This window comes from Micromesistius poutassou, assembly GCF_964030765.1.
Source record: "Micromesistius poutassou genome assembly, chromosome: 9".
Classification (NCBI taxonomy): Eukaryota; Metazoa; Chordata; class Actinopteri; order Gadiformes; family Gadidae; genus Micromesistius; species Micromesistius poutassou.
The window spans coordinates 9,766,055-9,792,758 of record NC_140279.1 but is presented as its reverse complement, the minus strand read 5'-3'; the positions used below and the strand labels follow the sequence as shown (position 1 = coordinate 9,792,758).

Sequence of the window (26,704 nt, the reverse complement as noted above, 5' to 3'; positions counted from 1 at the left end):
AATTGATTCCGCGTTTCTTATTTATTTTTACTTGAACGCGTTTTTATAAATGTAACTCCGCCAGCCCGTAATCGCGCCCCCGTAATGCTGCCAGTCCGACATGTTCCCATTCCGACAGTCCTGTGCGCGTATGCAAATTAGCCATGTGCGCCAAACAGAAGAAGGGCCCTATCTTGCGCCCGGCGCAATTGACTTTCTACACCGACGCATGTGTCGTTGCTAGTTTGCACCCGCGCAAAGCTGATCTTCCCCCAGGGATTCCCCCTTCTCCCAACCAGGCACCACTACACTTGCATGTTAAATATTATGATGTCAAAGATTATTCATACGTGTGAAACTGCATAGAAATAGCGTGTGGATTGTGGAAACATTTTTTTTCCATAGGGCTGCATGAATGAACATGAATGAAGTATAGGCTATGCCATGCGTTAAAATAATAATAACAATAATACATTTGAGCAAAGTATATTCCAGGCTTCCAAAACAAAATCTAGTTTTAGGGTAAATGATTGGTTAAATGATTTGGGAAAGAACAGCTGATACAGCGGTAAATTGTACTTTTAAATCAATGCATCTGCAAACACCGTACAGCAAACACATATGTTCTTGACCCAGACATCGTGTACAAGCCCATTACTTTTAGGATTGAAGAGTATTTGATCGTGAGAAAACATAGGCTAGTTTTACCGCGAGTGAGTGTTTAAAAGAATGAATGAATGCGGGTGATGCTTGGTGCGCGTGTGTGTGCGCGCCCATCTGTCTAAACACACGCAAATTAAACACGTAAGTGTATGAGAAGGAAATCGAGTCAGTCGACCTGCGATAAGCAGCTGATTCTGAACGGACTCGTCTTCGAGATGGACGTGTTCTAACACATTTTTAATCAATGAAATGTTAACAACAGTATATATCTGACCATTTCATTTTCGAAATTTTAGGTGAAGCCGAGCTTCCCTTGCAGTCGAGAAGTCGCCACTACGAAAGAATGCAATGTATCCAATTAGCGGGATCTAAACAAACTAAGCTCCAGCGAATTACTACTACTACTATTCTTAATTTTCAATTTGTGCCTGAGTAGGCTACATTCTCCTTCAAACCTAAACATTATATTCTGACCTGTTAGTATTGTCTCGTTGCAAGTGTTTAAATACAATACATGAGTTTACATAGAGTCTACAGTTGGTTGCTTCAGTCAAGTAAAGTTATGTGAATAATAAATCATATTATTAATATTAATGCCTTCTTTGTAAACTTTATTTTAATTCCGGTGGTACTTGGAGAGCCAAATCATTTCTAAGGTGGTACTCATGGTAAAAAGTTTGAGAACCACTGCTCTAGGTTACTACATTTAGCTAGGTGTCATTTGTGTTGCAACGATGTTTCACTGATGATCTATAGAACCGCAAACTCCGAATCTGCCAATTTCTTTCCATCTTTACGGAAGTAAAAAACGCGGGGCGAGTCGAGCTGGTAGGCCTACTGTCGGTGGAAAAGCGGCAATAGAGTTTATTTACAGGATTTAGGAGGAGGGAGAGGAGGAGGAGCGTGATGGTGGAGGAGGAGGGGAGGAAGACCCAGATGGAGACCCAGCAGCCTGCCGTCTGTTAGACAGCCTCCTGGATGTGGAGAGGTCTGACGGAGCAGCATGGCGCTGTTGACTCAGAGTCCAGATGGACACCCCGCCCAACGCACAGCGCAGGACGACAGCCCGGGACTTTGATTAAGGACTTCATTGTGGTAAGAAACGGAGAAGTCTCTCAGCATCTGCATGGACGGTGACTGACGACACGCGGCCGGTTCTGCACGCTGCCTTCTTCTGCTTTGGCTCCGTTCTTCAGGTGTTTGTGGTGGTCTTCGAGTTGTTCCGTTTCTCTGTGGAACTGACAGGACGTTTGAAGGGAACTCTCTAATTATGTGACGAGTTGTTCTCCCAGTTTCAAAGTGCTTTGATTTTGACAAACACCTGCAAACTTTCGACCCAATCAATATTTGAAAGTCTGTCGTATATTTACCGAAATAAAGTGAGTTAAGTCGGTAGGGACGTTATTTAAATACCTAAAGGGCTGACGTTTCTGACTTGACGTTGGCATGGGAACGGAGGAGGCTGGGGCACGATGAACCGCTGTCCCCATGACGACGAGAAACGGGTTGGAAACGTAGAAAAGAACAGTTAAGATCCCTAGATCCTCTCCTAACCCTAACCCTAACCTTCCTGACCAACCACCTCAACTAACCATTTCCTAATACCTCAACTAACCATCTCTACCGTCCTCAACTAACCATCTCTACATAAACTACCCATCTCTAACCTAGTTAGTTTAGTCTGACCAATGACAGCCCTTCGATCAGTGTTTCATTATCTCAGTTAAACTCACACTCCATGTATGGGCGTGGCATGTAGCTCTGGACTAATCACAGCCCACGGTGCTGATGATGTCATGGCAGCAGGTCCGGTCAGATGTGGTGCAGATGTGCAGCGAGTCGCCGTGCCAATGGAACTCTCTCACGCCCACGTGCACACCCTGAACACTCACACACGCAGAGCAGCATGTCACAAGGTTCACTCACTCACAGGACATCATGCCTTCATCACATCAATGTCTGACACTGGTTTCAGACCAGTGTCAGACTGGTTTCAGACAGAATGGAACTAGTTTCAGACCAGTGTCAGACTGGTTTCAGACAGAATGGAAATGGTTTCAGACCAGTGTCAGACTGGTTTCAGACAGAATGGAACTGGTATCAGACAGGAGACTGGTTTCAGACTGGTTTCAGGCCAGCATCAGACTGGTTTCAAGCAGCGTCAGACCGGTTTCAGACACTCTGTTTGAAGCTGACCTCTCAGAACATGGTTGTGTAAGTTGTGTCTGTGGGAGAGAGACCATAATAGCCAGCGTCCCCGGGGCCTGAAAGTGAAGTCAGGGCTGAGGAATGCTCTCCAACATCTGGGAGCAGATGGAGAGGTCTCATCTGGTCCTTGGCTGTCTGCGTCTCCGCCTGGGACCAGAACAGATCCCAGCAGCCACCTGGGGCCTGGTCCCGGTCCACCTGGGGCCCGGTCCACCTGGTCCCGGTCCACCTGGTCACTACAGACCGCACTGAGCAGGGGGTTGGGAGAGGAGGGGATCGCTCCCCTCTACAGCGACAGGCAGCTGGTCAGCTTCAGCAGCTAACGCTAACGGGGTCAGGTGATCACCATGACGACGGCACTCCTCCCAGCAGGAAGCTCACCTCTCGTCTCCCCCTTCCCAGCAGGATGTGGGCAGTGCTGCAGGTGGTGTGTCTGCTCCACGCTGTCCTGGGCCAGAGGGGCCGGCCCCAGGGGGGGGCGCCCCCCCGCCTGGTCTGCAGCGCCCCCGGGCCCCCAGGGCCCCCCGGACACCCGGCCCCCGCTGGCCCCCAGGGGCCCCAGGGCCCGGTGGGGCCTCCCGGGAGGGACGGCCGGGACGGGAGGAGGGGAGAGAAGGGAGAGAAGGGAGACGCAGGTACAGAAATCACTGGCTCTCTGTCTGTCTCTCTACCTGTCTGTCTGTCTTTCTCCCTATCTATCCTGTCGATATGAAGGGACAGACCCCTCACAATATCACCTGTCCATCACCTCATCTCTCTCTCTCTCTCTCTCTCTCTCTCTCTCTCTCTCTCTCTCTCTCTCCTCAGGCTCTAGGAGCCGGGTGGGCCCCACCGGCCGTCAGGGCGAGCGAGGGGAGCGGGGCCCGGCGGGGAAGAGAGGCCCCGGGGGGGAGGGTGGGGCCGGGGGCCCCCCTGGGTTCCCGGGGCCCAACGGAGCGCCGGGGGACAAGGGGCCCCGCGGGGGGCCGGGCGTGGTCGGGCGGTGCCGGTGCAGGGGCCCGGGGCCGCGGGCCGCGTTCTCAGTGGGCATCACAACCTCCTACCCCCCTGAGGACACGCCCATCCGGTTCAACAAGGTACAACGAGGACGGGCACTACCGCACAAACTAACTACAAAACACACACTACATCGTGTAGTTAGTTTGTGTCATTAGTGTGTGTTGTGTTGTTACTGTGTGTTGTGTAGTTAATGTCATTAGTGTGTGTTGTGCCATTAGTGTGTGTCATTAGTGTGTGTGGTGTTGTTTTTCCACCAGGTGCTCTTCAACGACGGCGGCCATTACGACGCGTCCACCGGTAAGTTCCTGTGCTCCATGGCGGGGGTCTTCTTCTTCTCCTACCACATCACGCTGGCCAACAAGCACCTGGCCATCGGCCTGGTCCTCAACGGGGAGTACCGCGTCAAGACCTTCGACGCCAACACGGGGAACCACGACGTGGCCTCGGGCTCCACCGCCCTGGCCCTGCGGCCGGGGGACCAGGTCTGGCTGCAGATCTTCTTCCTGGACCAGAACGGCCTTTTCTCCGACCAGAGCTGGGCCGACAGCCTCTTCTCTGGGTTCCTGCTGTACGCTGACTCCGCCTCCCTGGACGCTCTGGCTGAGGACCGCGCCTGGAGGCCACACCCCCCTGGAGACCACACCCCCCTGGAGACCCCCTGAGGACTAGACCTAGAGGCTAGGAGACTAGCAGACTAGGAGACTAGGAGACGAGAGTCTACAACTACTAATCCTAGAGGGGACTCTGTTATTACACATCCTACACATCATTATATGGTTGATCAGGTAAAGGTATATATCTTATATATATATATATATATATATATATATATATATATATATATATATATATATATAATATGCATGTATATATATGCAATATATTGTATTAATATATATATATATATATATATATATATATGCAATATCTTGTAATAAAAAATATATATCTTAAGGGGAACAGTTTGTGTTGCACTTGTTCTGCTGAAGATAATCCAGAATCTAAAATAATAAATGTTATAAAGTAGGAAACACATAAGTATAAGGCAATTTACTAAAAATGTCTGTAAATAAAATGTGCATGCAATGTGCATTTATACACAGGAGCAATACAGTATGACTCAAGTATAGAATATATACATAACTACCGGTTTGTATAGGTTACCATTACAAGATATTGCACATATTGAACATGAACACGTTTCTACAAGTTGAGTTTGAATTTTGTATAAACTTATAAATGTGTGTTTGTGTATTTATGTGTGTGTGTGTGTGTGTGTGTGTGTGTGTGTGTGTGTGTGTGTGTGTGTGTGTGTGTGTGTGTGTGTGTGTGTGTGTGTGTGTTATGTGTGCGTGTGTGTGTGTGTGTGTGTGTGTTATGTGTGCGTGTGTGTGTGTGTGTGTGTGTGCGTGTGCGTAACTTTGTATTAAAAACTATGAAATCAACAAACACTGTTTAAATATTATTCATCTCAACACATATTATTTAACATCCGCATATCCATCGTTTTAAACCATGAATATAAACAGACATTTTTTTTCGACTTAATGAAATATGCGCCTTACCGGACACCGTAGTGGGCTGCTTAGTGACGTCAGTTGTGTGTGTTGATTGACGGCTGTGTAGACGAATAGAAAGCCCCGCACAAAGCCCCGCTAAGCCTGGGCGAGCCAGTCAAGGTAGGTGGTGCAGCCGTTCGCATGGCAACCAGGCAGCGCGCGGAGCCGAACCGGTCCTCGCTTTGAAGTACCGCCGTCTCGCGGGTGTGCGTTACACACACCGACACATTCGCCCACACACACACCGACACACAACACCACTATTGTGTGACTAAGCTCTGTCCTTGGTCTGTAATTAACTAACGTTACCCTCCCCAGCTCAAACAATCCGCGACAACAACACAACGTGTTGCATTGTGGGTCGTTACTACGTTACATAGTTTGTTATTACAGTGTGTTATTATAGTGTGTCGTTACACTGTGTCTTAACATAGTGTGTCGTTTCATAGTGTGTCGTAACATAGTGTGTTGTTACAGTGTCGTAAAATAGTGTGTCGTTACATAATGTCATTTTGTTACATAGTGTATCGTTACAGAGTGTCTGTCTGAATTTGTTGTGTTGTTCTTGTTGTTACTGATGTCTGAGGTGTGTTTTGTTGTTTCTGAAGACGTCGGTTGAGAGAGAGACTTCATCCTCCATGAGGGAGGAGCCATGGCGTCTGCCAGGTAAATATCCCCCCCTCTCTAGAGTACCCCGCCCTCAGAGCTCAGCCCCGCCTCCCTGAGCCGCCCTCCTGACCTAACCTACCCTCTGTCCCCCAGTGACATCGGGGAGAAGCTACGCAAGAAGCGGCGAGCGTTCCAGGAATCCCTGGGCAAACACCAGGAGGCCGACCAGCAGGTAACGCCCACCTGGACCAGAGGGGATCTGTCCACAGAGCGGAGCTACATCAGATCACTGTGTGAAGACACACACTGATCTACAGCCAGGAGACCTCAGCCTGGACCTCTAGGGAACAGCAGAACTTCAGAAGAGCCTGAACCAGTCCAGACCAGACCACAACCAGGTCCAGACCTGAACCAGGTCCAAACCAGACCTAGTTCAGGTTTGGACCTGGTTCAGATCTGGCTGGACCTTGATCCGGTCTGGTCTGGTCTGGTCTGGACCTGGTTCCGGTCTGGTTTGGACCTGGTTCAGGTCTGGCTTGGACCTGAAGTTCTGCTGTTCTTCAGAAGACCAGGTGGATAAACCCTGAACCGCAAACCCTTAACCTGAGTCCAGAACCGCTCTGATCCTTGAGTCTCTCCCCCCCCCCCCCCCAGGCTCTGGTGCCCCACGGCAGTGAGGAGCGGGTTCACAGGGCGCTGGAGGTCGGTACAGTGCTCAGTGGTAGTCTGTAGTGGGTGGAGCTCCGACACGGACGTAGCCCGTCATGTGACCCAGCGCTCCTTAACAAGCTACTGGATCAGCTAGGGGTTCTGTAAACCTGGAACCAACAGCTTCAGACCGGGCTCTGACCCACGGGGAGGGCCTCATCCCAGTGGGGGATGTCCCCACGTTTACCCGGGAGTGGTGGGTCACATGGGGCACAGTCCTGTATGTTCCTCTTCTAGAACCTTCTCTCCATGTCCTAGCTAAGTGTTAGCGTCCTGTACTGCATGGCGTGCATCTGCTGTAGTGAGTGGTTGAATCTAGCTGAATGAGTGTTTAACGCGTCTCCAACCGTCCCAGGACCTGACGGGGGCTGAGGAGGACCCCGGGGAGACCCTGAAGAGGCAGATGAAGGCCCAGAGACAGAGGCGCAAGAAAAAGGTAGAGTTCACCTCCTCCCCCCCCTCTGATGAACCGCTAGCCTGTGTGTGCTCGGACCCTCCTGCCGAACATGGTCTGACTCCTGAGTGACCGAGGGTCTGTTCTCTCTCAGCTCCAAGAAGTGGGCTCTTTCTCCGGATCAGGAGAACGGGTGGAGGAGATGAACCAGCACCTCCCCCACGAGGAGCAGCAGGAGAAGGTGGAGGAGGTGGGGGCGTCCAAGAGGAGAGGTCTGGAGCCGCTGGTGGTCTCCAGACCTCCACCCGGACCTCAGGCTGGTGAGTCTGGGACCTGGGGCCAAACCTGAGACTCCCAGTAGGGGCTCAGGAGGAAGAGGGCGTTGCCTGGCAACGGAACAAAAAGAACACGAAGTACTGAAAAGTCTCAGATAAATGAAGCTCTTATTTGGTCTTAAATTAGTTAACGGTACTGGGAACAATATTAATGCAGATGACACAGAATCAAACTCTTTAAAATGACTAGTTAAAGTAATAATGATCAGTATATTACTTGTTATTTTATTCGCCTGTGTGTTCTGTTTTCAGGTGTGTCTCCGCCTCCCAGTTCCAGCCAATCAGACCGGGTCGTGGACACGCCCAGCTCCAGCCGCTCGGACCAGTCCATGAGGCAGCGAATGAGGGAGAAGCTCAGAGCTGCCAGGGTACCGCCCCCTCGCGCCGCTCACTCTACCTTAACTATGACTCTTAAAACGAGCACTCTTATAACTAGGACTCTTATAATTAGCACTCTTATAACTAGGACTTTTATAACTAGCACTCTAATAACTAGCACTTTTATAACTAGGACTCTTATAACTAGGACTCTTATGGCACATTTCCACTGGCGGGTATGCTTCGGACCCAGCACGCCTCAGCTCGGTAGTGAGGGTGCGGTATAGCCCAGCTCAGTTACGGCTCTTGTTTCCACTGACACCAGTACTCTTATGGTAGGGCAGGGTTTAAGCCTTATTTATACATATTTTTATTTATTTATTTTATTGACTTTATCTTGTATTGTTGCTGGTATGTGGCTATGGAGAAACCAAGCCTCAGATTTGTACTCTTGTGTACAGTAAGATGTAATAAAAGCACCTCTGATTCTGCTTATAACTGTCAGTGCTTGAAGATGTTGTTTTTCTGCTCCAGAGTAAAGCGGAGAGCTTCCTGCAGCAGGAGGCCTCAACGGAGCCTGGGAGTCGCCTGCAAAGCCTCCGAAACCGGGACCCTCTCACCAGGTTCGACCGGCAGGTGAGTCCCTGGCCCCGGGTGCGGCCTCCAGCAGAGTCCAGTATGAATCACAGGGTCCCTCGCGATACGATACGTGATGCATGGCCCACCATACCGATAATATCACCATACAGTCCTTCTGCGATAGTAAATATATTGTAAGGAAATCCTATAACGATACATCACGATGAATACAAAATGACTGCGAAAAGGTAGTGTTGGAGTGCTGGAGTTCAGTCTTTATTTAGGGTCGAAACTGAGTGTTTCAGTGACTCGGCTTTGGTGAGTTAAGTTTCCCTCGTTCATGTGTTAGGGTTAGGGTTTTCGTTAGGGTTGTCGCTCCATGGAGTCTGTTTAGAGCGCCTTATTTTCAGCGCAGCGCTTCTCCTATCGCACGTGCTGTATGTACGGTGCTGTATCGCCGTGTCGATGTTTCCTCCCACCCCTACTGTGGGGTGATGTAGGGGGGCTGATGTTTAACTCCATGATGGACCCACAGGGGGAGCCGGACCACCCTGGGCCCAGCGACGGTCCCACCACCACCGGTCCCGCCGCCACGCTCCGAGAGTCGGCCAGACGCGTAAGGCCTGACGCCGGAACACGCCTGTACACGCCTGGACTCATGTAGTTGTAGTTGTAGGTGGTGTTGATGTTCATTCCGGGTGTTTCTTTGGGGTGTTAGGGGGAGAAAGGCCGACCGACAGCAGAGGAGTCCTACAACTTCTTCACCTTCAACTTCGACCCTGAACCCGAGGAAGGAACGGACGAGAAGTCATCGAGAAAGAGGAAGAAGAAGAAGAAGAAGAAGGCGTCTGAGAAAGAGGGGGAGGATGATGACGAAGAGGAGGAGCCAGAGAGAGAGGGGGAAGATGCCAGCGAGGAGGAGGAGTTTGAACAGGTATGGTGCGTTAGGTTGTGGAGACCAGATAGTTCCAGAAGCCATCTGGTTAGTATCCGGACGGCTAGCCTGTTGCTGATAGAGATCTTTAACTAACGTCACCAGAGCTCTAGAGTTTCCTGTTTATTTACTGCTCTTTGTTCCCCTGCCTCTTTCATCTTCTCATCTTCCTCTTCCTCCTGCTCCTCATGCTGCTCCTCTTCCTCTTCCTCCTCCTCATCCTCATCTTTCTCCTGCTCCTCATGCTTCTCCTCCTTCTCTTCCTCCTGCTCCTCCTCTTCCTCCTGCTCCTCCTCCTCCTCTCCCTCCTGCTCCTCCCCCTCTCCTCTCCTCCTGGTCAGAACGAGGAGGTGCCCCTGGTGCCGGATCAGGAGGAAGACGTGTTTGTCATCGACCAGTCATCCCAGGACTTCCTGGAGGTGAGGAGGGCGGACTACCTGGGCTACCAGCCCCGCCTCCTCAGGGACTCTGGCCTGCTCTTCACGCCCAGCCTGCTGACAGGTCCTACATTAACCTCATGCTAACCCTGACCCTAACCTTAACCCTTACCCTAACCTTAACCCTGACCCGGACTCATGCCCCCCCCCCCCCCCCCCCCCAGTGCCGTCGTCGAGGAAGCTGCCTGACAACGCCCAGCCCAGGTACCTGGAGGAGGAGGGGCTGTACGTGGGGGAGAGGCCCCCAGTCACCGCTAGCAACGAGAACATCCTGGAGAACCGGGTCCTGAAGCAGGAAGAGGTACGGCGTCACAGCTGGGGGGGGGGGCGGGGATGTATGAGGAGGAGAGGGGGATTCTATATATAATATATATATCAGGAGTATATATGGTGGACCTGGCTATGCAGAGTCACCCAGACTCTGCATAGCCACCTCCTCCTACTAGAGATGCGCAGATGGGCTATTATTTCATCCGCATCACAAAACGCATCATCCGTCCGCCACCCATCCGCACAAACGTTTTTGACCAATTTTCAAAACCGCACCCGCCCGCCGTCCGCCGGTTGTTTTTAGGTCTATAGGCGACGGACGGTGCTGCTGACGCAAGGCTATAAAGCAAGCCTTGATATTAAAGAAACGCCGACTCAAGCCTATTAATTCTGATATTCGCTGCAAGTCAGCCACACAACAGTGCAACATGCAAGTTCACATTTTTAATGGTACATAATTAACAACCCCAAAACTGTTGTTTGCCTTGCAAATCAAAGTTTTCAGACTATTTTTCTTACCTTCTTTCTTGAGCTAGTTTAACTTGTTGTGAACATCTCGCGCTGCCATTGCCCAATGTCACTTCTGAGTCAAATCACCCCATAATCTCTTTTAAATTCCTTATTCCACGAGTGGTAGGCTACAATGACTGGCTGGTTTCTAGTTCTCCCTTTTTGAGCTTTTCACATACTACCTTCGCCTGCGCAGCCATCTCCGACAATAAACAAAGCAGCATGCATACACGCAACTAGGCCAAATTACTGCCTGATGAAAATTTGACTATTTCAAAGTGTGCTCGTTTTTTCGGATGTAGGTAACAATATATAACAATACTTAACAATGTATATGTATATATATATATTTTTTTTATTTGATCGGTAAAACCGCCACCCGCCCGAATTTAATTAAAATATAATTTTTTTTCACGTCATCCGCCCGATCCGCGGTTTAGCCGCGGAGTCCGCAGCTGCAACCGCCAACCGCGCATCTCTACCTCCTACACACTTATTGTATGTTGTACGTCCTGGCACTTAACAATAGTACTGAGCATTGTGTAGCATCTTATCCTAGCTATCTTTTGTTGAATACAGGGAATGGGTTAACATAGTGATTGTGCTTGGTACTATGAACATCCTTACTGTATCCACAGAGATATATTGTTGTTTTCCTGAACGTACCTCAGGGCCAGCACTGGTTCGGTGACGACGGGAGGATCCTGGCACTGCCCAACCCCATCAAGGAGTCGTCCACCAGACCTCCTCTCTTCCTATTGGAGGAGGAGCTGGATCCCGCCCTGCACACCGTCTACCACAAGGTTCACCCGCTCACTCGCTCACTCACTCTCACTCTCCTTCCTCTCTCTCTCTCTCTCATCCACTCACTCACTCTCTCTTCCTCTCTCTCTCTGTCTCTGTCTCTCTCACTCACTCATTCACTCACTCACTCACTCACTCACTCACTCACTCACTCACTCATTCACTCGATGATAAAAAACATTCATCATCATAAAAAAGGACTTTGGGGTCACGCACGTTTGGGTCAAAGGTTACGCCTCTCCTCTGGCTCCTCCCCCAGGCTGTGATGTCCCAGCATGCCGTGCTGCGGGGGGCAGGGCCCCAGGGTGAGTACCAGCTGGACGTGGACGTGTCGGGCCTCATCTTCTCCCACCACCCCCTCTTCAGCCGTGAGCACGTCCTCACGGCCCGGCTGGCCCAGAGCTACGACCTCCACCTCACCAGGGGGCGGGACAACCTCAGCCTGCACCTCACACACAAGGTCAGCGCCCCACCCACAAGGTCAGACCACCTCACCCCCAAGGTCAGACCACCTCACCCCCAAGGTCAGACCACCTCACCCCCAAGGTCAGAGCCCCACCTCACCTCCAAGACCAGACTGTCTGACTGTTCAGAGGTGCTGATGTTCTGATGTGTTCTAAGTGAACAGTATAGTGTCTATGTTCCGGAGGTTTTGATGTGTTCTAGCTGAACAGTATAGGGTCTATGTTCCAGAGGTTCTAGAGGTTCTGTTGTGTTCTAGCTGAACAGTATAGGGTCTATGTTCCAGAGGTTCTAGAGGTTCTGTTGTGTTCTAGCTGAACAGTATAGGGTCTATGTTCCAGAGGTTCTGATGTGTTCTAGCTGAACACTATAGGGTCTATGATCCAGAGGTTCCAGAGGTTCTGATGTTCTGTTGTGTTCTAGCTGAACAGTATAGGGTCTATGTTCCAGAGGTTCTGATGTTCTGTTGTGTTCTAGCTGAACAGTATAGGGTCTATGTTCCAGAGGTTCTGGTGTTCTGATGTGTTTTCGTTGGGCTGCAGCTCAATGGTCTGAGGAGCGCTCTGCGGCGGATGCTGGAGGTCCGCGGCGGAGAGGCCCTCACGCCCGTCATGCAGCACCGGGTCTCAGAGTACCGCCTGGAGGTGAGGAACACTAGGCTGCTGCGGGACGGTGAGATGGAGAAGGACCGGACACTGCTCAGGAACATGGTGAAGCTCTGGAAGGAGATCAAGGCTCTGAGGGAGCTGCAGCGCTTCTCCAACACGCCCTACAAGCTCTGCCTCCGCAAGTAACCACCCCATCTCCTCTGGTCTGCATGTGTGGAGGTCTACTGTTAGCCCTGTACTCACCCCTGACCCTCACCCCTAACCCCTGCTGCCCTAGGGAGGAGGTGGAGCGGGCTCTGGACGAGCGACAGTACGAGGAGGAGGTGCAATTGGAGGTGATGGAGCAGGAGACGGAGAGCGAGGAGCTGTACCAGAAGAAGCTCAGCGCCTACAGGGAGCAGCTGGAGGAGTGGAGGGTCTGGAGGAGGCAGCAGGTGGGAGGCTTACAGACCCTGGACCATGTGCGCTGGGGTCTAACTTCTAAGGTCTCACTGTCTGACGGGGTCTCTCTCTGTCTCTACATTAACTACTGTCTCTACTGTGTCTCTACGGTCTCTACTGTGTCTCCCCTGTCCCCAACGTCCTCTACCGTGTCTCTACTGTCTGATGGTGTGTTTCTACTGTCCTCTACTGTGTCTCTAATGTGTCTCTACTGTCTGATTGCAGAAAGCCAAGCAGCAGAAGAAGAAGCAGAAGAGGAAGAAGAGGAAGAAGAAGAAGAAGAGAGGTCAGTCTGTGGACGACACGGAAGACGACGAAGACGACGACGAGGATGATGACGATGATGAGGGTGAACAGGAAGTGAGCGACGCCGAGGGAGAGGAGGGGCCCCCCAAGCCTGAGGCCCCGGAGAGGCCAGACCTCGGGGTGCTGGAGGCGCAGGTCCGGGAGAAGGCCTCCAGGATCCGGAGAAAGCCCGGAGAACCGCACCTCGTCCCTGAGCTGACGGTGGCCGGGAACATCACCCCCAACGACCTGGTCCCCAGGTAACCCCGCCCCCAATGACCTGGTCCCCAGGTAACCCCGCCCCCAACGACCTGGTCCCCAGGTAACCCCACCCCCAACGACCTGGTCCCCAGGTAACCCCGCCCCCAACGACCTGGTCCCCAGGTAACCCCGCCCCCAACGACCTGGTCCCCAGGTAACCCCGCCCCCAACGACCTGGTCCCCAGGTAACCCCACCCCCAACGACCTGGTCCCCAGGTAACCCCGCCCCCAACGACCTGGTCCCCAGGTAACCCCGCCCCCAACGACTTGGTCCCCAGGTAACCCCACCCCCAACGACCTGGTCCCCAGGTAACCCCGCCCCCAACAACAGCTGAGGCAAGGTGTCTACCTGCCCAGGTGAGAACGCTCTGACCATGTGTGTGTCTCAGGGCGGAGCTGGCGCGGCGTGAGGAGGTGCTGCGGCGGCACCTGCTCGTCAAGGTGCTGTACAACGAGAAGGAGGTGTCCCAGACGGACCGCCGGGCCCTCGGCCCCGACTTCAGGGTCCACTTCGGACAGATCTTCAACCTCAGGGTCCGCAACGGCCCCGAGAGCATCAGGCTGCAGGTGTGTGTGTGTGTGTGTGTGTGTGTGTGTGTGTGTGTGTGTGTGTGTGTGTGTGTGTGTGTGTGTGTGTGTGTGTGTGTGTGTGTGTGTGTGTGTGTGTGTGTGTGTGTGTGTGTGTGTGTGTGTGTGTGTGTGATTTTAACTGTGCATACATGTGTGTGTGTGTGTGTGTAGGTGTTTGAGGAGGTGGGCTCCTCCTCCTCCCTCCTGGCGGAGGTGTGTGTCCCGGTCCCGGAGCCGTCGGTGCTGACGGGCCGGACCCCCACAGAGGAGCTGGAGTTCAGCAGCAACCAGAGGGTCCTGTTCTCCCACGAGGGCGTAGGCAGCGGTGAGCACACTCACCCATTTACCACACGCTCACTCACTCACCCATTCACCACTCACACACCACCCGCTCACTCACTCACCCATTCACCACACACTCAGGAGGAGGAGGAGGATAGATATATCCTTAATATATCTCAAAGGAGCCTCCATTGGGTGAATCCATTCTACCTCGTCAGAGCCTGGGTGTGACCGCGCCCCTCTCTCTCCCCTCTCTCTCCCCTCTCTCTCCCCTCTCTCGCCCCTTTCTCCCCAGACGTCCCCTTCTCCTTCCAGGAGGACGGGGGCGACCGGCAGACCCTGCTGACCTCGGGCAAGATGGCGTGCTGCGTGTCCTGGGGCGTGGGGGAGGAGGACACGCCCCTGGCCCCGCCCCCCACACAGCCCCCCCCCGGAGCCCTGCACAGGTAACTCACTCACTCACTCACTCACTCACTCACTCACTTGCTCACTCAGTCATTCACTCGCTCACATAGAGAGTGCATCTAAATGTGTGTGTGTGTGTGTGTGTGTGTGTGTGTGTGTGTGTGTGTGTGTAGGGGGGTGCGCCAGCGGGACCTGGTCCCCGGTATGGGGGTGTCCGGTCTGGGGGACCTGAGGAGGATCGGGGAGTGGGCCGCCGAGTCGCGCCTCGACCCCAACGACCCCCAGAACACCGCCATCATGCAGCTGCTGAAGGTCTGAACCCCCCCTCTTAGATTAGTGGGGGGCATCAGCCACCATGTGTGAGTGGATCAGCTGCTACGAGCCCTTCCCATCACTAGGACACAGGAAGGGCTTGTAGCGGCTGATCACACCCATCCCTGGGGGCTGATGTCCCCCCGTTTGTGGGATTGTGTTTAGAGACGGCAATAGTTGGCCTCACGTTCTGGTCTGTAGATCTAACGTCCAGGCCCTCCTGCTGCTCTATCTCTCTCTCCTCCTCCTCCTGCTCCTACCCCGGCCCACCTCCTGCTCCCCCCGGCCCTCCTCCTGCTCTTCCTCCCCCTCCTCCTCCTGCTCCTGCTCCTCCCTCGGCCCTCCTCCTGCTCCTCCTCCTCTTCCTCCTCCTCCTCCTGCCCCTCCTCCTGCTCCTCCTCCTCTCCCAGGTGGCCAGCAGTGGGGAGGTGACTGCTCCGGAGTACTTCCGTCTGGAGCAGCTGCAGGAGGAGTTTAACTTCGCCACGGAGGAGGAGCAGGAGCGCTCCAGGAGGTTCCGGCTCCTCCGCCTGAGGAGCCAGGAGGTGTCAGAGTTCCGCAACTACAGATGTGTTCCGTCGCTGGAGAGGGAGGTCACAGACAAGACGTTCCAGGTGAGGAGAGGTCTTCTATCTGAGGAGAGGAGAGATCTTCTATCTGAGGAGAGAGGAGATATCTTCTATCTCAGGAGAGAGGAGAGGTCTTCTATCTGAGGGGAGAGGAGAGATCTTCTATCTGAGGAGAGAGGAGAGATCTTCTATATGAGGAGAGAGGAGAGATCTTCAATCTGATGAGAGGAGAGGTCTTCTATCTGAGGAGAGATCTTCTATCTGAGAAGAGAGGACAGATCTTCTATCTGAGGAGAGAGGTCTTCTAACTCCTCCCTTGGTGACCTGTATCTCTGTTCCTCCTGGTTAGGAGTACGAGAGGAGGCTGAGGGAAGGCGACATCGTGGACACCAGAGAACACCTGGACTCCCACAGAGCTGTGGTGGCCAAGTACCTGCAGAAGGTGAGGAGGACTCTGGGACATACTCTTCATCACAGAGCATCCACTCTCCTGGCCGCCTCGTCCTCAACTTCATCTTCCTCTTCCTCCTCCTCCAGATCCGGGAGTCGGTGCTCAACAGGTTCCTTGTGGCCAAGCACCACTACCTGCTGTCAGACCTCGTCCTGGAGGAGCAGGTCCCCAGCATCGGGTAACACTCTCCATCTCTACTGTATCTCTGACTACTGTATCCCTGACCCCTGACTACTGTATCCCTGACCCCTGACTACTGTATCTCTGACCTCTGACTACTGTATCCCTGACTACTGTATCTCTGACCCCGGTATCTCTGACTACTGTATCTCTAATACTGACAACTGTATCTCTGATTACTGAAGATTCTATCTCTCATTACTGAAGATTGTATCTCTCATTACTGAAGATTGTATCTCTCATTACTGACTACTGTATCTTCCTAACTTCTGTAAACACTAGCTTCTCTAGTTAAAGACGGATCATTCGAGGGGAGATTTGAGTCCTCAGTCCTCTCCCTCACTCCCTCACTCCGTCATTGGGCCCTGTCTCAGTGTGAAGAGATGGGGGGGTTGACGGGTTGCGTGTTCGAACGCTGACTCTAATACCTTCCTGGGACGTGTGTAGTCATCATATCAAACTTCTGGTGTAACGTTGTTGTTCTGTCATGTCCTGCTCGGACTCAAGAGAACGATCTCTCCTCCCTCTAACCACGGCTGGCCTCTGGTAGTGTTGACATCTGGGTACTCTGTCAGAGGCCCTGTCGGCAGCTCTGTCTGTTTGAGGTCGAGCAGATGATGTCATCCTGCCATACCGCCGCCTTACAGGTGCACCTCAATCAATTAGAAAAGTGTGGAAAATGGACTTGAATTCAACAATTCAATTCAAAAAATTTAACTCATATATCATATAGATTCATTACACCCAAAGTATCATTACACCCAAAGTGATTACACCCAAAATATTTCAAGCCATTATTTGTATTCATCGTGAGAATTTTGGCTTACAGCCCATGAAAACCCAAAATTCCTCTCAGAAAATGAGAATGATTGAACTGAATTAACTTTTCCACAATATTCTAATAAATCGAGATGCACATGTACAAGGTTGTCTTCCTCCCAGCATGTGGTCCCAGTATAGTCCCAGTACCATGGGCGTAGCGGACGCGGGGTACGTGGGGACATGTCCCCCGCACTTCCCGTATCTGTGCCCTCTGTCCCCTGCACTTTTTACAGCCATTACAACCATTCAATTAATTTTTAACACGTGGAAACGTGTTTTTCCAAGCCGCTTTGAACGCACCATGAGCAGGCGGAGCCAGGTGGCAAACACTGCTGTCGTGTTGTGATTTCAATCACACACAGACGTTGATTCAGATCTGTTTCAAGCATGTTCAGCAAACCAGCAGCCAAGAGGCAAAAAATTTTACCTTGTTTTTTCCAAACAAACCGTTTAAGTTGAGTAATGCTGTTGCATGTTGTTTAGCTACATGGTGACTGACTAATAGATGTCAATATATCAAGTTAAGCTAGTTAACAATTGTCAACTGTTAACTGCACAGGTGATAGTAACTAGTTACATTTACTCTGTTACATTTACTTAACCTTTTGGATAAATTGTAAGAGTTGTTTTACTGCAAAATACTTTTTTACTTATATTATTCTAAAGTAACAATACTCCTACTTGACTACAAGTTTTGGCTACTCTACCACCAAGGAATAAACCCACTCCTCGCATTTCTGCACAGAACTTGTGCTCACTATTGTTTTGCACATATTTTTTTAATCTTCATACAATAGAAAGAGCAGGGTCAGGGAGGAGACAGTGGACCAGAGTCCAGCAGCAGCAAAAATGAACAGGGAGGGTCTTCACAGCAGGTGAGGAGAAATTATAACCAAAGTCCTTAGAACGTCTCTGTTACAACTGGCTGAGAGAAAATATTGATAGCATAAAAGGGACTTTGAGGTTAAACTCTACAACAATTTCACTACTACTACTGTATTCCTAATTCTATTTCAAAATGTTGCTTTCCACATATTTTTAAATCTTTATTGCCACAATAGAAAGAGCAGGGTGAGAGAGGAGACAGTGGACCAGAGGCCAGCAGGGATGATGATGATCATGCAGGGTCACAGGTGAGAAGAGAATATAACTAGTTGAGAAACAATATTGATAGCATAAAAGTGACTTTGCGATTAATTTCCACAGCTATGTCACCACTACTATTCTTAATACTATTTATAAGTTTTGCTTTGCACATTTATTATCTATATAATTGCAGGAGAAATTGTAGGAGAAATTATAAATGGCTAAGGAAATGTCTATAGGATAAGAGTGACTCTAAGATTAGCATTTCCACAACTATTTCTGAACTAGTCTTATTTATACTCTAACATGTTATTGTCTGTGTTGCAATAGGTAGCACAGGGAGAAGGTCATGTGTCAGGGGAGAGACCAGGCTGCAGCATTGACAGTCAGGGAGAGGCTTCAGTCAGAGATACAAAAGAGGATGGATCTTCTGTGGCCACTTTAAAACCCCATCAGCCAGATCCTAAGACCATTGTGTCTCAGAAGTTGGCATATGAAACTCCTGAAAAAAAAAGATTTCAGAGACAATGGTATCAGGACTTCCCTTGGCTTCATTTCATCCCAGGTGTTGAAGGAGCATTGTGCTTTTACTGTCGCAAAGCATTTGAAAAGAAAACATCACAGCTTGCAAAAAACACAGAGGATACATTCATTTCCACTGGTTTTAAAAACTGGAAGATGGGCCGTGAAAGGTAGTATATCATTTTAAAGAACTAAAGTCGGTCCCTGGTGCTGTGCTGTTTGTGGTTATGTGGTTCTTTAGCCACTAAGGAGAGGTGCAACTGAATGCGAGAGGATGATAAATCACTCAATAGACCTCTGAACAATTTGTCCCCCTCACTTCTGAAATGATGGCTACGCCCATGCCCAGTACCCCTCGGCGCTGGTTTCCTTTCCAGGGCGATGGTGCAGGTGTATGTGTGGTCAGGGGATGGGTGCTGGGGCATCGTACCACAACGTATTTAACCTCTCATCTTCCTCCCGCCTAGGGGCAGCATGTGGTGCTGTCACGCAGGGCAGCTGACTCCACCGTCGGTGTGGGAATGTGTGGATGCATGGGTGAATGTGAGGAAGTATTGTGAAGCGCTTTGAGCGGCCGCTGGTTAGAGAAGTGCTGTATAAATGCCGTCCATTTACCATCTACTGTCTGTTGTTTCCCTCACAGTGGCGCAGGGCCCGGGTATGTGCCTCTCTTCTACTCTGTGTCTCTCGTTGTCCTCTGACCCCTGACCCCGACGTACCCCCTGACCCCGACGTACCCCGTGACCCCTCCAGCCCTCTGCGTGTCGTAGCTCGAGCCAAGTCAGCGGTGAAAGAACCCGAACCCTCGTCCGTCGTCAACGTCTCCTCCCTCGTTTCAAACCCCCTCCCTGTCCTGTCTTCCCCCCCCCCCCCCCCCCCGGTAACCATGGCGCTCTAACACTGTTCTGTTGTCACGGCGCCCAGCATCCTGGGGCTAAACCTGTTCAAGCTGGCAGAGCCCAAGCGGCCGCTGAAGCCGCAGCGGAAGGAGAGGAAGAAGGTGACGGCGCAGAACCTGACGGACGGCGACATCAAGCTGCTGGTCAACATCATCAGGGCCTACGACGTCCCGGTCCGGAGGCCCTTCAGCAGGTAGGCCCGCTGACCCCTGACCTACGACCCCTAACCTATGACGTCCCGGTCCGGAGGCCCTCCAGCAGGTAGGCCCCTGACCTACGACCTCTGACCTACGATGTGCCCGTATCCAGGTAGGCCCCCCCCGCGCCGCCCCGCTCTGACCTCCGACCTGAGCCCCGCTCTGACCTCTGACCTGACCCCGCTCTGACCTCTGACCTGACCCTGACCTGTGTGATGTTCCAGCGGACCGCCGGCACCGGCCAAGTCAGGGGGCCACTCCTTCAGCGAGTCGTTCGCCGCCCCGCCGCCCCAGTTCCCCGCCCAGGGCAGCGATTGTCTGCTGAGCCAGGTAGGATGGGTTGCCTAGCAACAGACATCATCTTCCTCCTCCTGGTGGGCAGCAAGTCAACAGGTGTGTGTGTGTGTGTGTGTGTGTGTGTGTGTGTGTGTGTGTGTGTGTGTGTGTGTGTGTGTGTGTGTGTGTGTGTGTGTGTGTGTGTGTGTGTGTGTGTGTGTGTGTGTGTGTGTAGGTCAGACCCTTCGTGGAGGTCTCCTTCCAGAGGACGGTCCTCCAGACGTCCCCCGCTGAGGGGCCCAACCCCTGCTGGAACCAGGAGCTGGAGCTGCCCTTCAGGTACAGGAGGGTACTGTAGAATACAGTAGAGTACAGCACAGTATCATACAGTTCAGAAGAATACAGTAGAGTAGCATACAGTACAGTAAAGTATGATACAGTAGAGTATGATACAGTAGTCTTTATACAGTAGAGTACAGCACAGTACAGTAAAGTAGAGTATGATACAGTAGAGTAGCATACAGTACAGTATGATACAGTAGAGTATGAGACGTGTTATGTTAGTTTAAGGAAGGCTGTAGGATGTATCGATGTCTCCTTGGTGTTGAGCTTCTCCTCTCCTTCCAGCGCTCCAAACGGGGACTACAGCACCACGGGGCTGCAGGCGGTGAAGGACGTGGTCTTCATCAACCTCTTCGACGAGGTGATCCAGGAGCTGGGAGTGGTGAGTAGGAACCGCCGCAAAGACGGCTCCACGCTACTGCTGAGAGGCTCTTTAAACGTACTCTACTGTCTCTTTAATGTATCTAGTGCTACGCTAACACTCTACTGGCTCTTTCATGTATCTAGTCCTACGCTAACACTCTACTGGCTCTTTCATGTATCTAGTGCTACACTAACACTCTACTGTCTCTTTAATGTATCTAGTGCTACGCTAACACTCTACTGTCTCTTTAATGTATCTAGTGCTACACTAACACTCTACTGGCTCTTTCATGTATCTAGTGCTACACTAACACTCTACTGTCTCTTTAATGTATCTAGTGCTACACTAACACTCTACTGGCTCTTTTATGTATCTAGTGCTACTGCCTCTTTAATATATCAAGTACTACTCTTGAATGTAGGTAGTACTACTAGTATAGTACTCTAGTACTACACTAACACTGTACGGGTGCCTCTGGTATCCAGGACGACGCGGAGCGCGGAAGGTCGATCCACACCCGGGTGGAGCGCCACTGGCTGGGCTCCGTCAAGATCCCCTTCAGCACCATCTACGCCCAGGCCCGGGTGAGACCACGCCTCCCACCTCCACCACGCCCCTCAGCCACGCCCCTCCACCACCACGCCCCTCCACACCCCTCACCTCCACCACGTCCCTCAGCCACGCCCCTCCACCACCACGCCCCTCCACACCCCTCACCTCCACCACGCCCCTCAGCCACGCCCCTCCACCACCACGCCCCTCCACACCCCTCACCTCCACCACGTCCCTCAGCCACGCCCCTCCACACCCCTCACCTCCACCACGCCCCTCAGCCACGCCCCTCCACCACCACGCCCCTCCACACCCCTCACCTCCACCACGTCCCTCAGCCACGCCCCTCCACACCCCTCACCTCCACCACGCCCCTCAGCCACGCCCCTCCACCACCACGCCCCTCAGCATACCAAAGAGAAATGGCGCGGGTAGCTCAATGCATGCTAGCACGTTAGCATCAGTAAAGGTGTGTGCGTACGATCCGGCCATGTGCGTGCTGATTGGTCCGCTGTGCGGGGGGGCGGGGTCTGTGGGCAGATCGACGGGACCTTCAAGGTGGACACGCCCGCGGTGTTGCTAGGCTACAGCAAGGAGCGCAGCCATGGCGACGGCGGCGGCTATGACACGGTGCGCAGCCTCAGCGAGGGAACCTTCCTCACCGTCTTCATCACCATGGAGCCGCAGCTGGTGCCCGGGGACACCGTCAGGGAGAAGGTGGGCCGCTACGTCACGCTACATCAAGCTACATCACTTAATGATGTTAAACAGTTAATTAACGGTCTAGTAATCATTCATAATGTTCATGTTTACTAAGGTATTAATTTATACATTGCTTTAAAAGGTTAACCCTAACCCTCACTTCTACATAATGCTTAGTCATTAAGTAAGGGATAATGTATGGAACGCAGGTCATTATCGGGAAAATAAGCGTGCGAACAGGATACCGATGCGAAGCCGAGGTGTCTTGCTTCGCCCTGAAGGGGCTTATTTTCGATAATGACCGGCGATGTTCTATACATTATCCCGCTTATTACACGGCTACTTGCCAAAACGAAAAAATAACTTCACATGGTGTGTCTTTTTACAATTTATTTGTTACCATTGGTAGTGTTGATCAGCAGAGAAATTGTTTGCCGAAGACGTCGTTTAGCAACCGAATACGCTGGGGTTGATAAGTTACCGGACTACTTGCGGAGTGATACGAAATATGTGAAAAAAATCCACTTTCCTTGACAGCGGTCATTATATGCTTAGCAACGGTCATTATTGAAAAATAATTCACCACCGGAAGTCGGGAAGGCCCATGCGAGTGAACGGAGCGTTCCACAGCATTGAGAAGAGCCATGTAATAATGAGAATTAATGGTTAGATAATATATGCATTGTAACGGTACAGACTCTGATGCAAGAGGATGCATCAGCCTGTTGATCAATGTGAGAAGACCTTTACTCCTGGTGCCTGAGGCTGGGGTTAGAGGTCACAGGTCAGAGGGGTCTTGGGAAGGGCTGATATCACTGATGGTTGTGTGAGCTGTGACCTCTGCTCTCTGCTCTGATGCTGCGTAGCTAAAGGAAGAGAAGGTAGGCTAGGACTCAGGATGCCCTCTGACCTCCTAGACCTTCCCCTCCCCCTCTGACCTCCCTCCCCTCTGACCTCCCTAGACCCTCCCCCCTGACTTCCCTAGAGCTAACCTTGCGCTAGCACGGAGCCAAGAAGTAGCTAACCTAGCTCTAGTGCGGAGCTAACATTAAGCTAACCTAGCGCTAGCGCAGAGCCAACAAGTAGCTAACCTAGCACTAGAGTGGAGAATCCAGCGCTAGCATCTAGCTAACCTAGCGCTAGCATAGAGCTAACCTAGCGCTAGCATGGAGCTAACTGTGGTCCTGCCTGTAGTTTGACAGCCAGGAGGAGGAGCGTCTGCTGCTGGCATCAGAGCGGTTCGAGAAGGAGGCAGGGCTTAGCTTCCCCAACCGGCCCTGCCTCACCACTGTCATCGACATCAGCGGCAAAACGGTGTTCATCACACGCTTCATACGGCCCCTCAAACCCCCCCCGGAGCTACTGGACGCCTTCCCCAACAGCCCGCAGGAAGCCACGGTCAGTACAGCCTGAACCCTGACCTCTAACCCCTGAACCCTGACCTCTAACCCCTGACCTCTAACCCCTGAACCCTAACCCCAGACCTCTGAACCCTGAACCTTCATCCTGAACCCTGACCTCTAACCTCTTCCCTGGTTGTCATGATGACGGCTGCCCCCCCAGGACCTGGTGGCCCGCTTCGTGTCCTTGGTTCCGTCACTCCCCGACAGCACCTCCTTCTCCGGGGCCTGCGACCTCTGGAGCACCAGCGACGTGAGTCTGCACCGCAAGGAATGCTGGGAGAGTAACGAACGACATAGAAGACGTGCTAACCACTAAACTGTTAATTAATGGTCTGGTCGTCATTCATGGTTCATGTTTACGATTAATTTAACATTTTTTAATGTTTAATTAATCTTCTATGGAACGCTTAGTCATTAACTAATGTTAATTATTTACTAGACATTGGTCAACTGTTATGTATGCTTATTATAAAGTGAATGAAATAATAACGAAATCCCATCCCTGGGAGCTCTGGCTGAGGGGCAGGACCAGCTGACATTTCTACTTCCTGTTTCCTGTTTCCTGCAGCAATTCCTGACGCTGCTGGCGGGCGACGAGGAGGAACACGCCGTGCTGCTCTGCAACTACTTCCTGTCCATGGGGAAGAAGGCGTGGCTTATCATTGGAACCGCCATACCAGAGGTGGGGACCCTCCACTTTACTGTTGTCAGGGGGGAACCTCCACCTTACTGTGGTCAGGGGGGAACCTCCACCTTACTGTGGTCAGGGGTTAAACCTCCACCTTATTGTGGTCGGCTGGGAACCTCCACCTTACTGTGGTCAGGGGTTGAACCTCCACCTTACTGAGGTCAGGGTTGAACCTCCACCTTACTGTGGTCAGGGGGGGAACCTCCACTTTACTGTGGTCAGGGTTGAACCTCCACCTTACTGAGGTCAGGGGGGGAACCTCCACTTTACTGTGGTCAGGGTTGAACCTTCACCTTACTGTGGTCAGGGGGGGAACCTCCACTTTACTGTGGTCAGGGGGGGAACCTCCACCTTACTGTGGTCAGGTGTTCCTCCACCTGCGGTGGGGGACCTCCACCTTCCTGTCCCCCTGGGCCTCTGTTGACCCCTCCTCTGTGCCCAGGGCCCTACGGCGTACGTCCTGACCCACGAGCAGAGCCGCTACCTGATCTGGAACCCCAGCAGCGGCCATTACTACGGCCAGCACGACACCTTCTGCCCCCTGCAGGCCGTCGGCTGCCTGGTCAGCGCCGACAATGTAAGTGAGACCAGGAGGCTCGCTGCTCACTGCACTCACCCTAACCCTCACCCTCACCATACCCCTCACCCTCACCATACCCCTCACCCTAACCCTCACCCTGACCCTAACCCTGATGGTCTGTGATCTGTCAGGTGTGGTTCAACCTCCAGGAGCACGCCTCCCCCATGAGGATCAGTCTGGACGTGGGGAAGGCCAACCTCTGGAAGCCCTTCTTCTCCCGCTCCTTCCCCCACCCCGGCCTGGCCAGCATCCAGGTCAGTCCCCTGTCTCCTAACGAGGCCTCCTGTCTCCTAACAAGGCCTCCTGTCTCCTAACAAGGCCTCCTGTCTCCTAACGAGGCCCCCTGTCTCCTGACGATGCCTCCTGTCTCCTGTCTCCTAACGAGGCCTCCTGTCGCCTAACAAGGTCTCCTGTCTCCTCATGAGGTCATGGAGATGTGTCCTATCTCCCCATGAGTTTTATTTGCTGTGGTGTGTGGTTTCCCTCAGCCCCAGGACCTGGTCTACCGCCACTCAGACCGGGCCGCTGCTGCAGAGCTCCAGGAGAGGTAGGAGCACGCATAAACTTCTCCATCTCCACCTTCTCCTCCATCATGTCCTCCACCATGTTCTCCACCCTCTCCTCCAGCAGCCGGTCTGATGACAGTGTGTCCTCTTCCCCAGGATGGAGAAGGTCCTGAAGGAGAAGCTGATGGAGTGGCGGCCGCGGCAGCCCACCCGCTGGAACCGCTACTGTACGGCCACGCTGCGCCACTTCCTTCCCCGGCTGGAGCTCAGCGGGGGGCGCGACACGGCCGACCAGCACCGCCTAGAGCTGCAGGCCCTGCTGGGGGACTACCGGGTGAGTGGGCCCTTGGGGTTAGTGAGTCTGGGGGACTACCGGGTGAGTTTGCTTCTCAATGACTCTGTACTGTCTAACCCCTACCTGCTCCTTAATGACCTGTCTCTACTGTCAAACCCCTACCTGCTCCTTAATGACCTGTCTCTGCACTGTCTAACCCCTACCTGCTCCTTAATGACCTGTCTACTGTCTAACCCCTACCTGCTCCTTAATGACCTGTCTCTACTGTCTAACCCCTACCTGCTCCTTAATGACCTGTCTCTACTGTCTAACCCCTACCTGCTCCTTAATGACCTGTCTCTGTACTGTCTAACCCCTACCTGCTCCTTAATGACCTGTCTCTACTGTCTAACCCCTACCTGCTCCTTAATGACCTGTCTCTACTGTCTAACCCCTACCTGCTCCTTAATGACCTGTCTCTGTACTGTCTAACCCCTACCTGCTCCTTAATGACCTGTCTCTACTGTCTAACCCCTACCTGCTCCTTAATGACCTGTCTCTACTGTCTAACCCCTACCTGCTCCTTAATGACCTGTCTCTGTACTGTCTAACCCCTACCTGCTCCTTAATGACCTGTCTCTGTACTGTCTAACCCCAGATCTCGGGGTTCCCCCTCCACCTGCCGTTCTCCGAGCTGCGTCCGGTGGTGGAGGCAGTCTTCAGCACGGGGGTCCACAGCGTGGATGCCCCCAACGTGGAGTTCGCCCTGGCCGTGTACATCCACCCATACCCAAACAACGTGCTCTCTGTCTGGGTTTACCTCGCCTCGCTGCTGCGCTCCAGGTAGCCCCGGGCTCCATGTGGCCCGGGCTGCTTCCACACACCAGAGCTTTAAGGCTACGATTCTGCTTTTATACACGTTGGACTTACTGTAGGCCTATGCTAGCACTAGTGCTAACATTACTGTACTGCTTTTATAAAGTGCTAGCACTAGCATTACTGCATTGCTTTTGTGTAGCAATAGCGCTAACATTACTGCACTACTTTTGTATAGGTCACATTAGCATCAGGTTATAATGCTAATAGCCACCAGTGGGCGTTCCTCACATTATACTTTTATTTACCATGTGTTACTTTTTTAAAAACATTTTAAACACCAACTAGCCAGAGTATATTTTGAATTGTTTTGTGTGAACTATAAGACAGATTATTTATAATAATGTATGATTGGGTTCTCATGACTTGACCATACCTTCATCATGTATAAACATCGTTTTTCTAAATGTAGCTTGTAATAGTCGTTAATATCACCTGTACGACCTGTCTCTCCATCAGTGAGCACCATCTGTACGACCTGTC

At 52.1% G+C, this 26,704-nt stretch overlaps 2 protein-coding genes across 2 annotated transcripts; both read left to right on the top strand.

Annotated features, from left to right (window-relative positions):
- Nucleotides 1-1,633: 1,633 nt before the first annotated feature.
- On the top strand, nucleotides 1,634-4,511 carry c1qtnf7 (C1q and TNF related 7; the record flags this gene model as incomplete). The annotated part of the gene is made up of 4 exons (XM_084473570.1): nucleotides 1,634-1,737; nucleotides 3,253-3,485; nucleotides 3,658-3,926; nucleotides 4,107-4,511. The coding sequence occupies exons 2-4, from the start codon at nucleotides 3,257-3,259 to the stop codon at nucleotides 4,509-4,511; spliced, it is 903 nt and encodes a 300-aa protein (XP_084329696.1). The 5' UTR covers nucleotides 1,634-1,737; nucleotides 3,253-3,256.
- Nucleotides 4,512-5,545: 1,034 nt separating this feature from the next.
- On the top strand, nucleotides 5,546-26,500 carry cc2d2a (coiled-coil and C2 domain containing 2A). The gene is made up of 37 exons (XM_084472873.1): nucleotides 5,546-5,614; nucleotides 6,017-6,074; nucleotides 6,171-6,249; nucleotides 7,081-7,161; nucleotides 7,274-7,439; nucleotides 7,707-7,822; nucleotides 8,307-8,408; nucleotides 8,887-8,967; nucleotides 9,070-9,285; nucleotides 9,627-9,786; nucleotides 9,887-10,023; nucleotides 11,174-11,305; nucleotides 11,566-11,766; nucleotides 12,311-12,558; nucleotides 12,654-12,810; nucleotides 13,043-13,362; nucleotides 13,753-13,930; nucleotides 14,105-14,258; nucleotides 14,511-14,661; nucleotides 14,794-14,932; nucleotides 15,343-15,546; nucleotides 15,851-15,943; nucleotides 16,039-16,130; nucleotides 19,487-19,654; nucleotides 19,883-19,988; nucleotides 20,170-20,273; nucleotides 20,562-20,658; nucleotides 21,126-21,224; nucleotides 21,733-21,909; nucleotides 23,089-23,292; nucleotides 23,458-23,547; nucleotides 23,866-23,979; nucleotides 24,428-24,562; nucleotides 24,697-24,819; nucleotides 25,054-25,112; nucleotides 25,228-25,405; nucleotides 26,004-26,500. Exons 2-37 carry the CDS (start codon nucleotides 6,061-6,063, stop codon nucleotides 26,190-26,192), a joined length of 5,064 nt encoding a protein of 1,687 aa, XP_084328999.1. The 5' UTR covers nucleotides 5,546-5,614; nucleotides 6,017-6,060; the 3' UTR covers nucleotides 26,193-26,500.
- The last annotated feature ends 204 nt before the right edge of the window (nucleotides 26,501-26,704 follow it).

Coding starts and splice junctions, on each gene's coding strand:
- cc2d2a (XM_084472873.1), top strand. Junction 9,286..9,626: donor AGGAGGAGGAGTTTGAACAG/GTATGGTGCGTT, acceptor CCTCCTGGTCAG/AACGAGGAGGTGCCCCTGGT. Junction 21,225..21,732: donor CCATCTACGCCCAGGCCCGG/GTGAGACCACGC, acceptor GTCTGTGGGCAG/ATCGACGGGACCTTCAAGGT.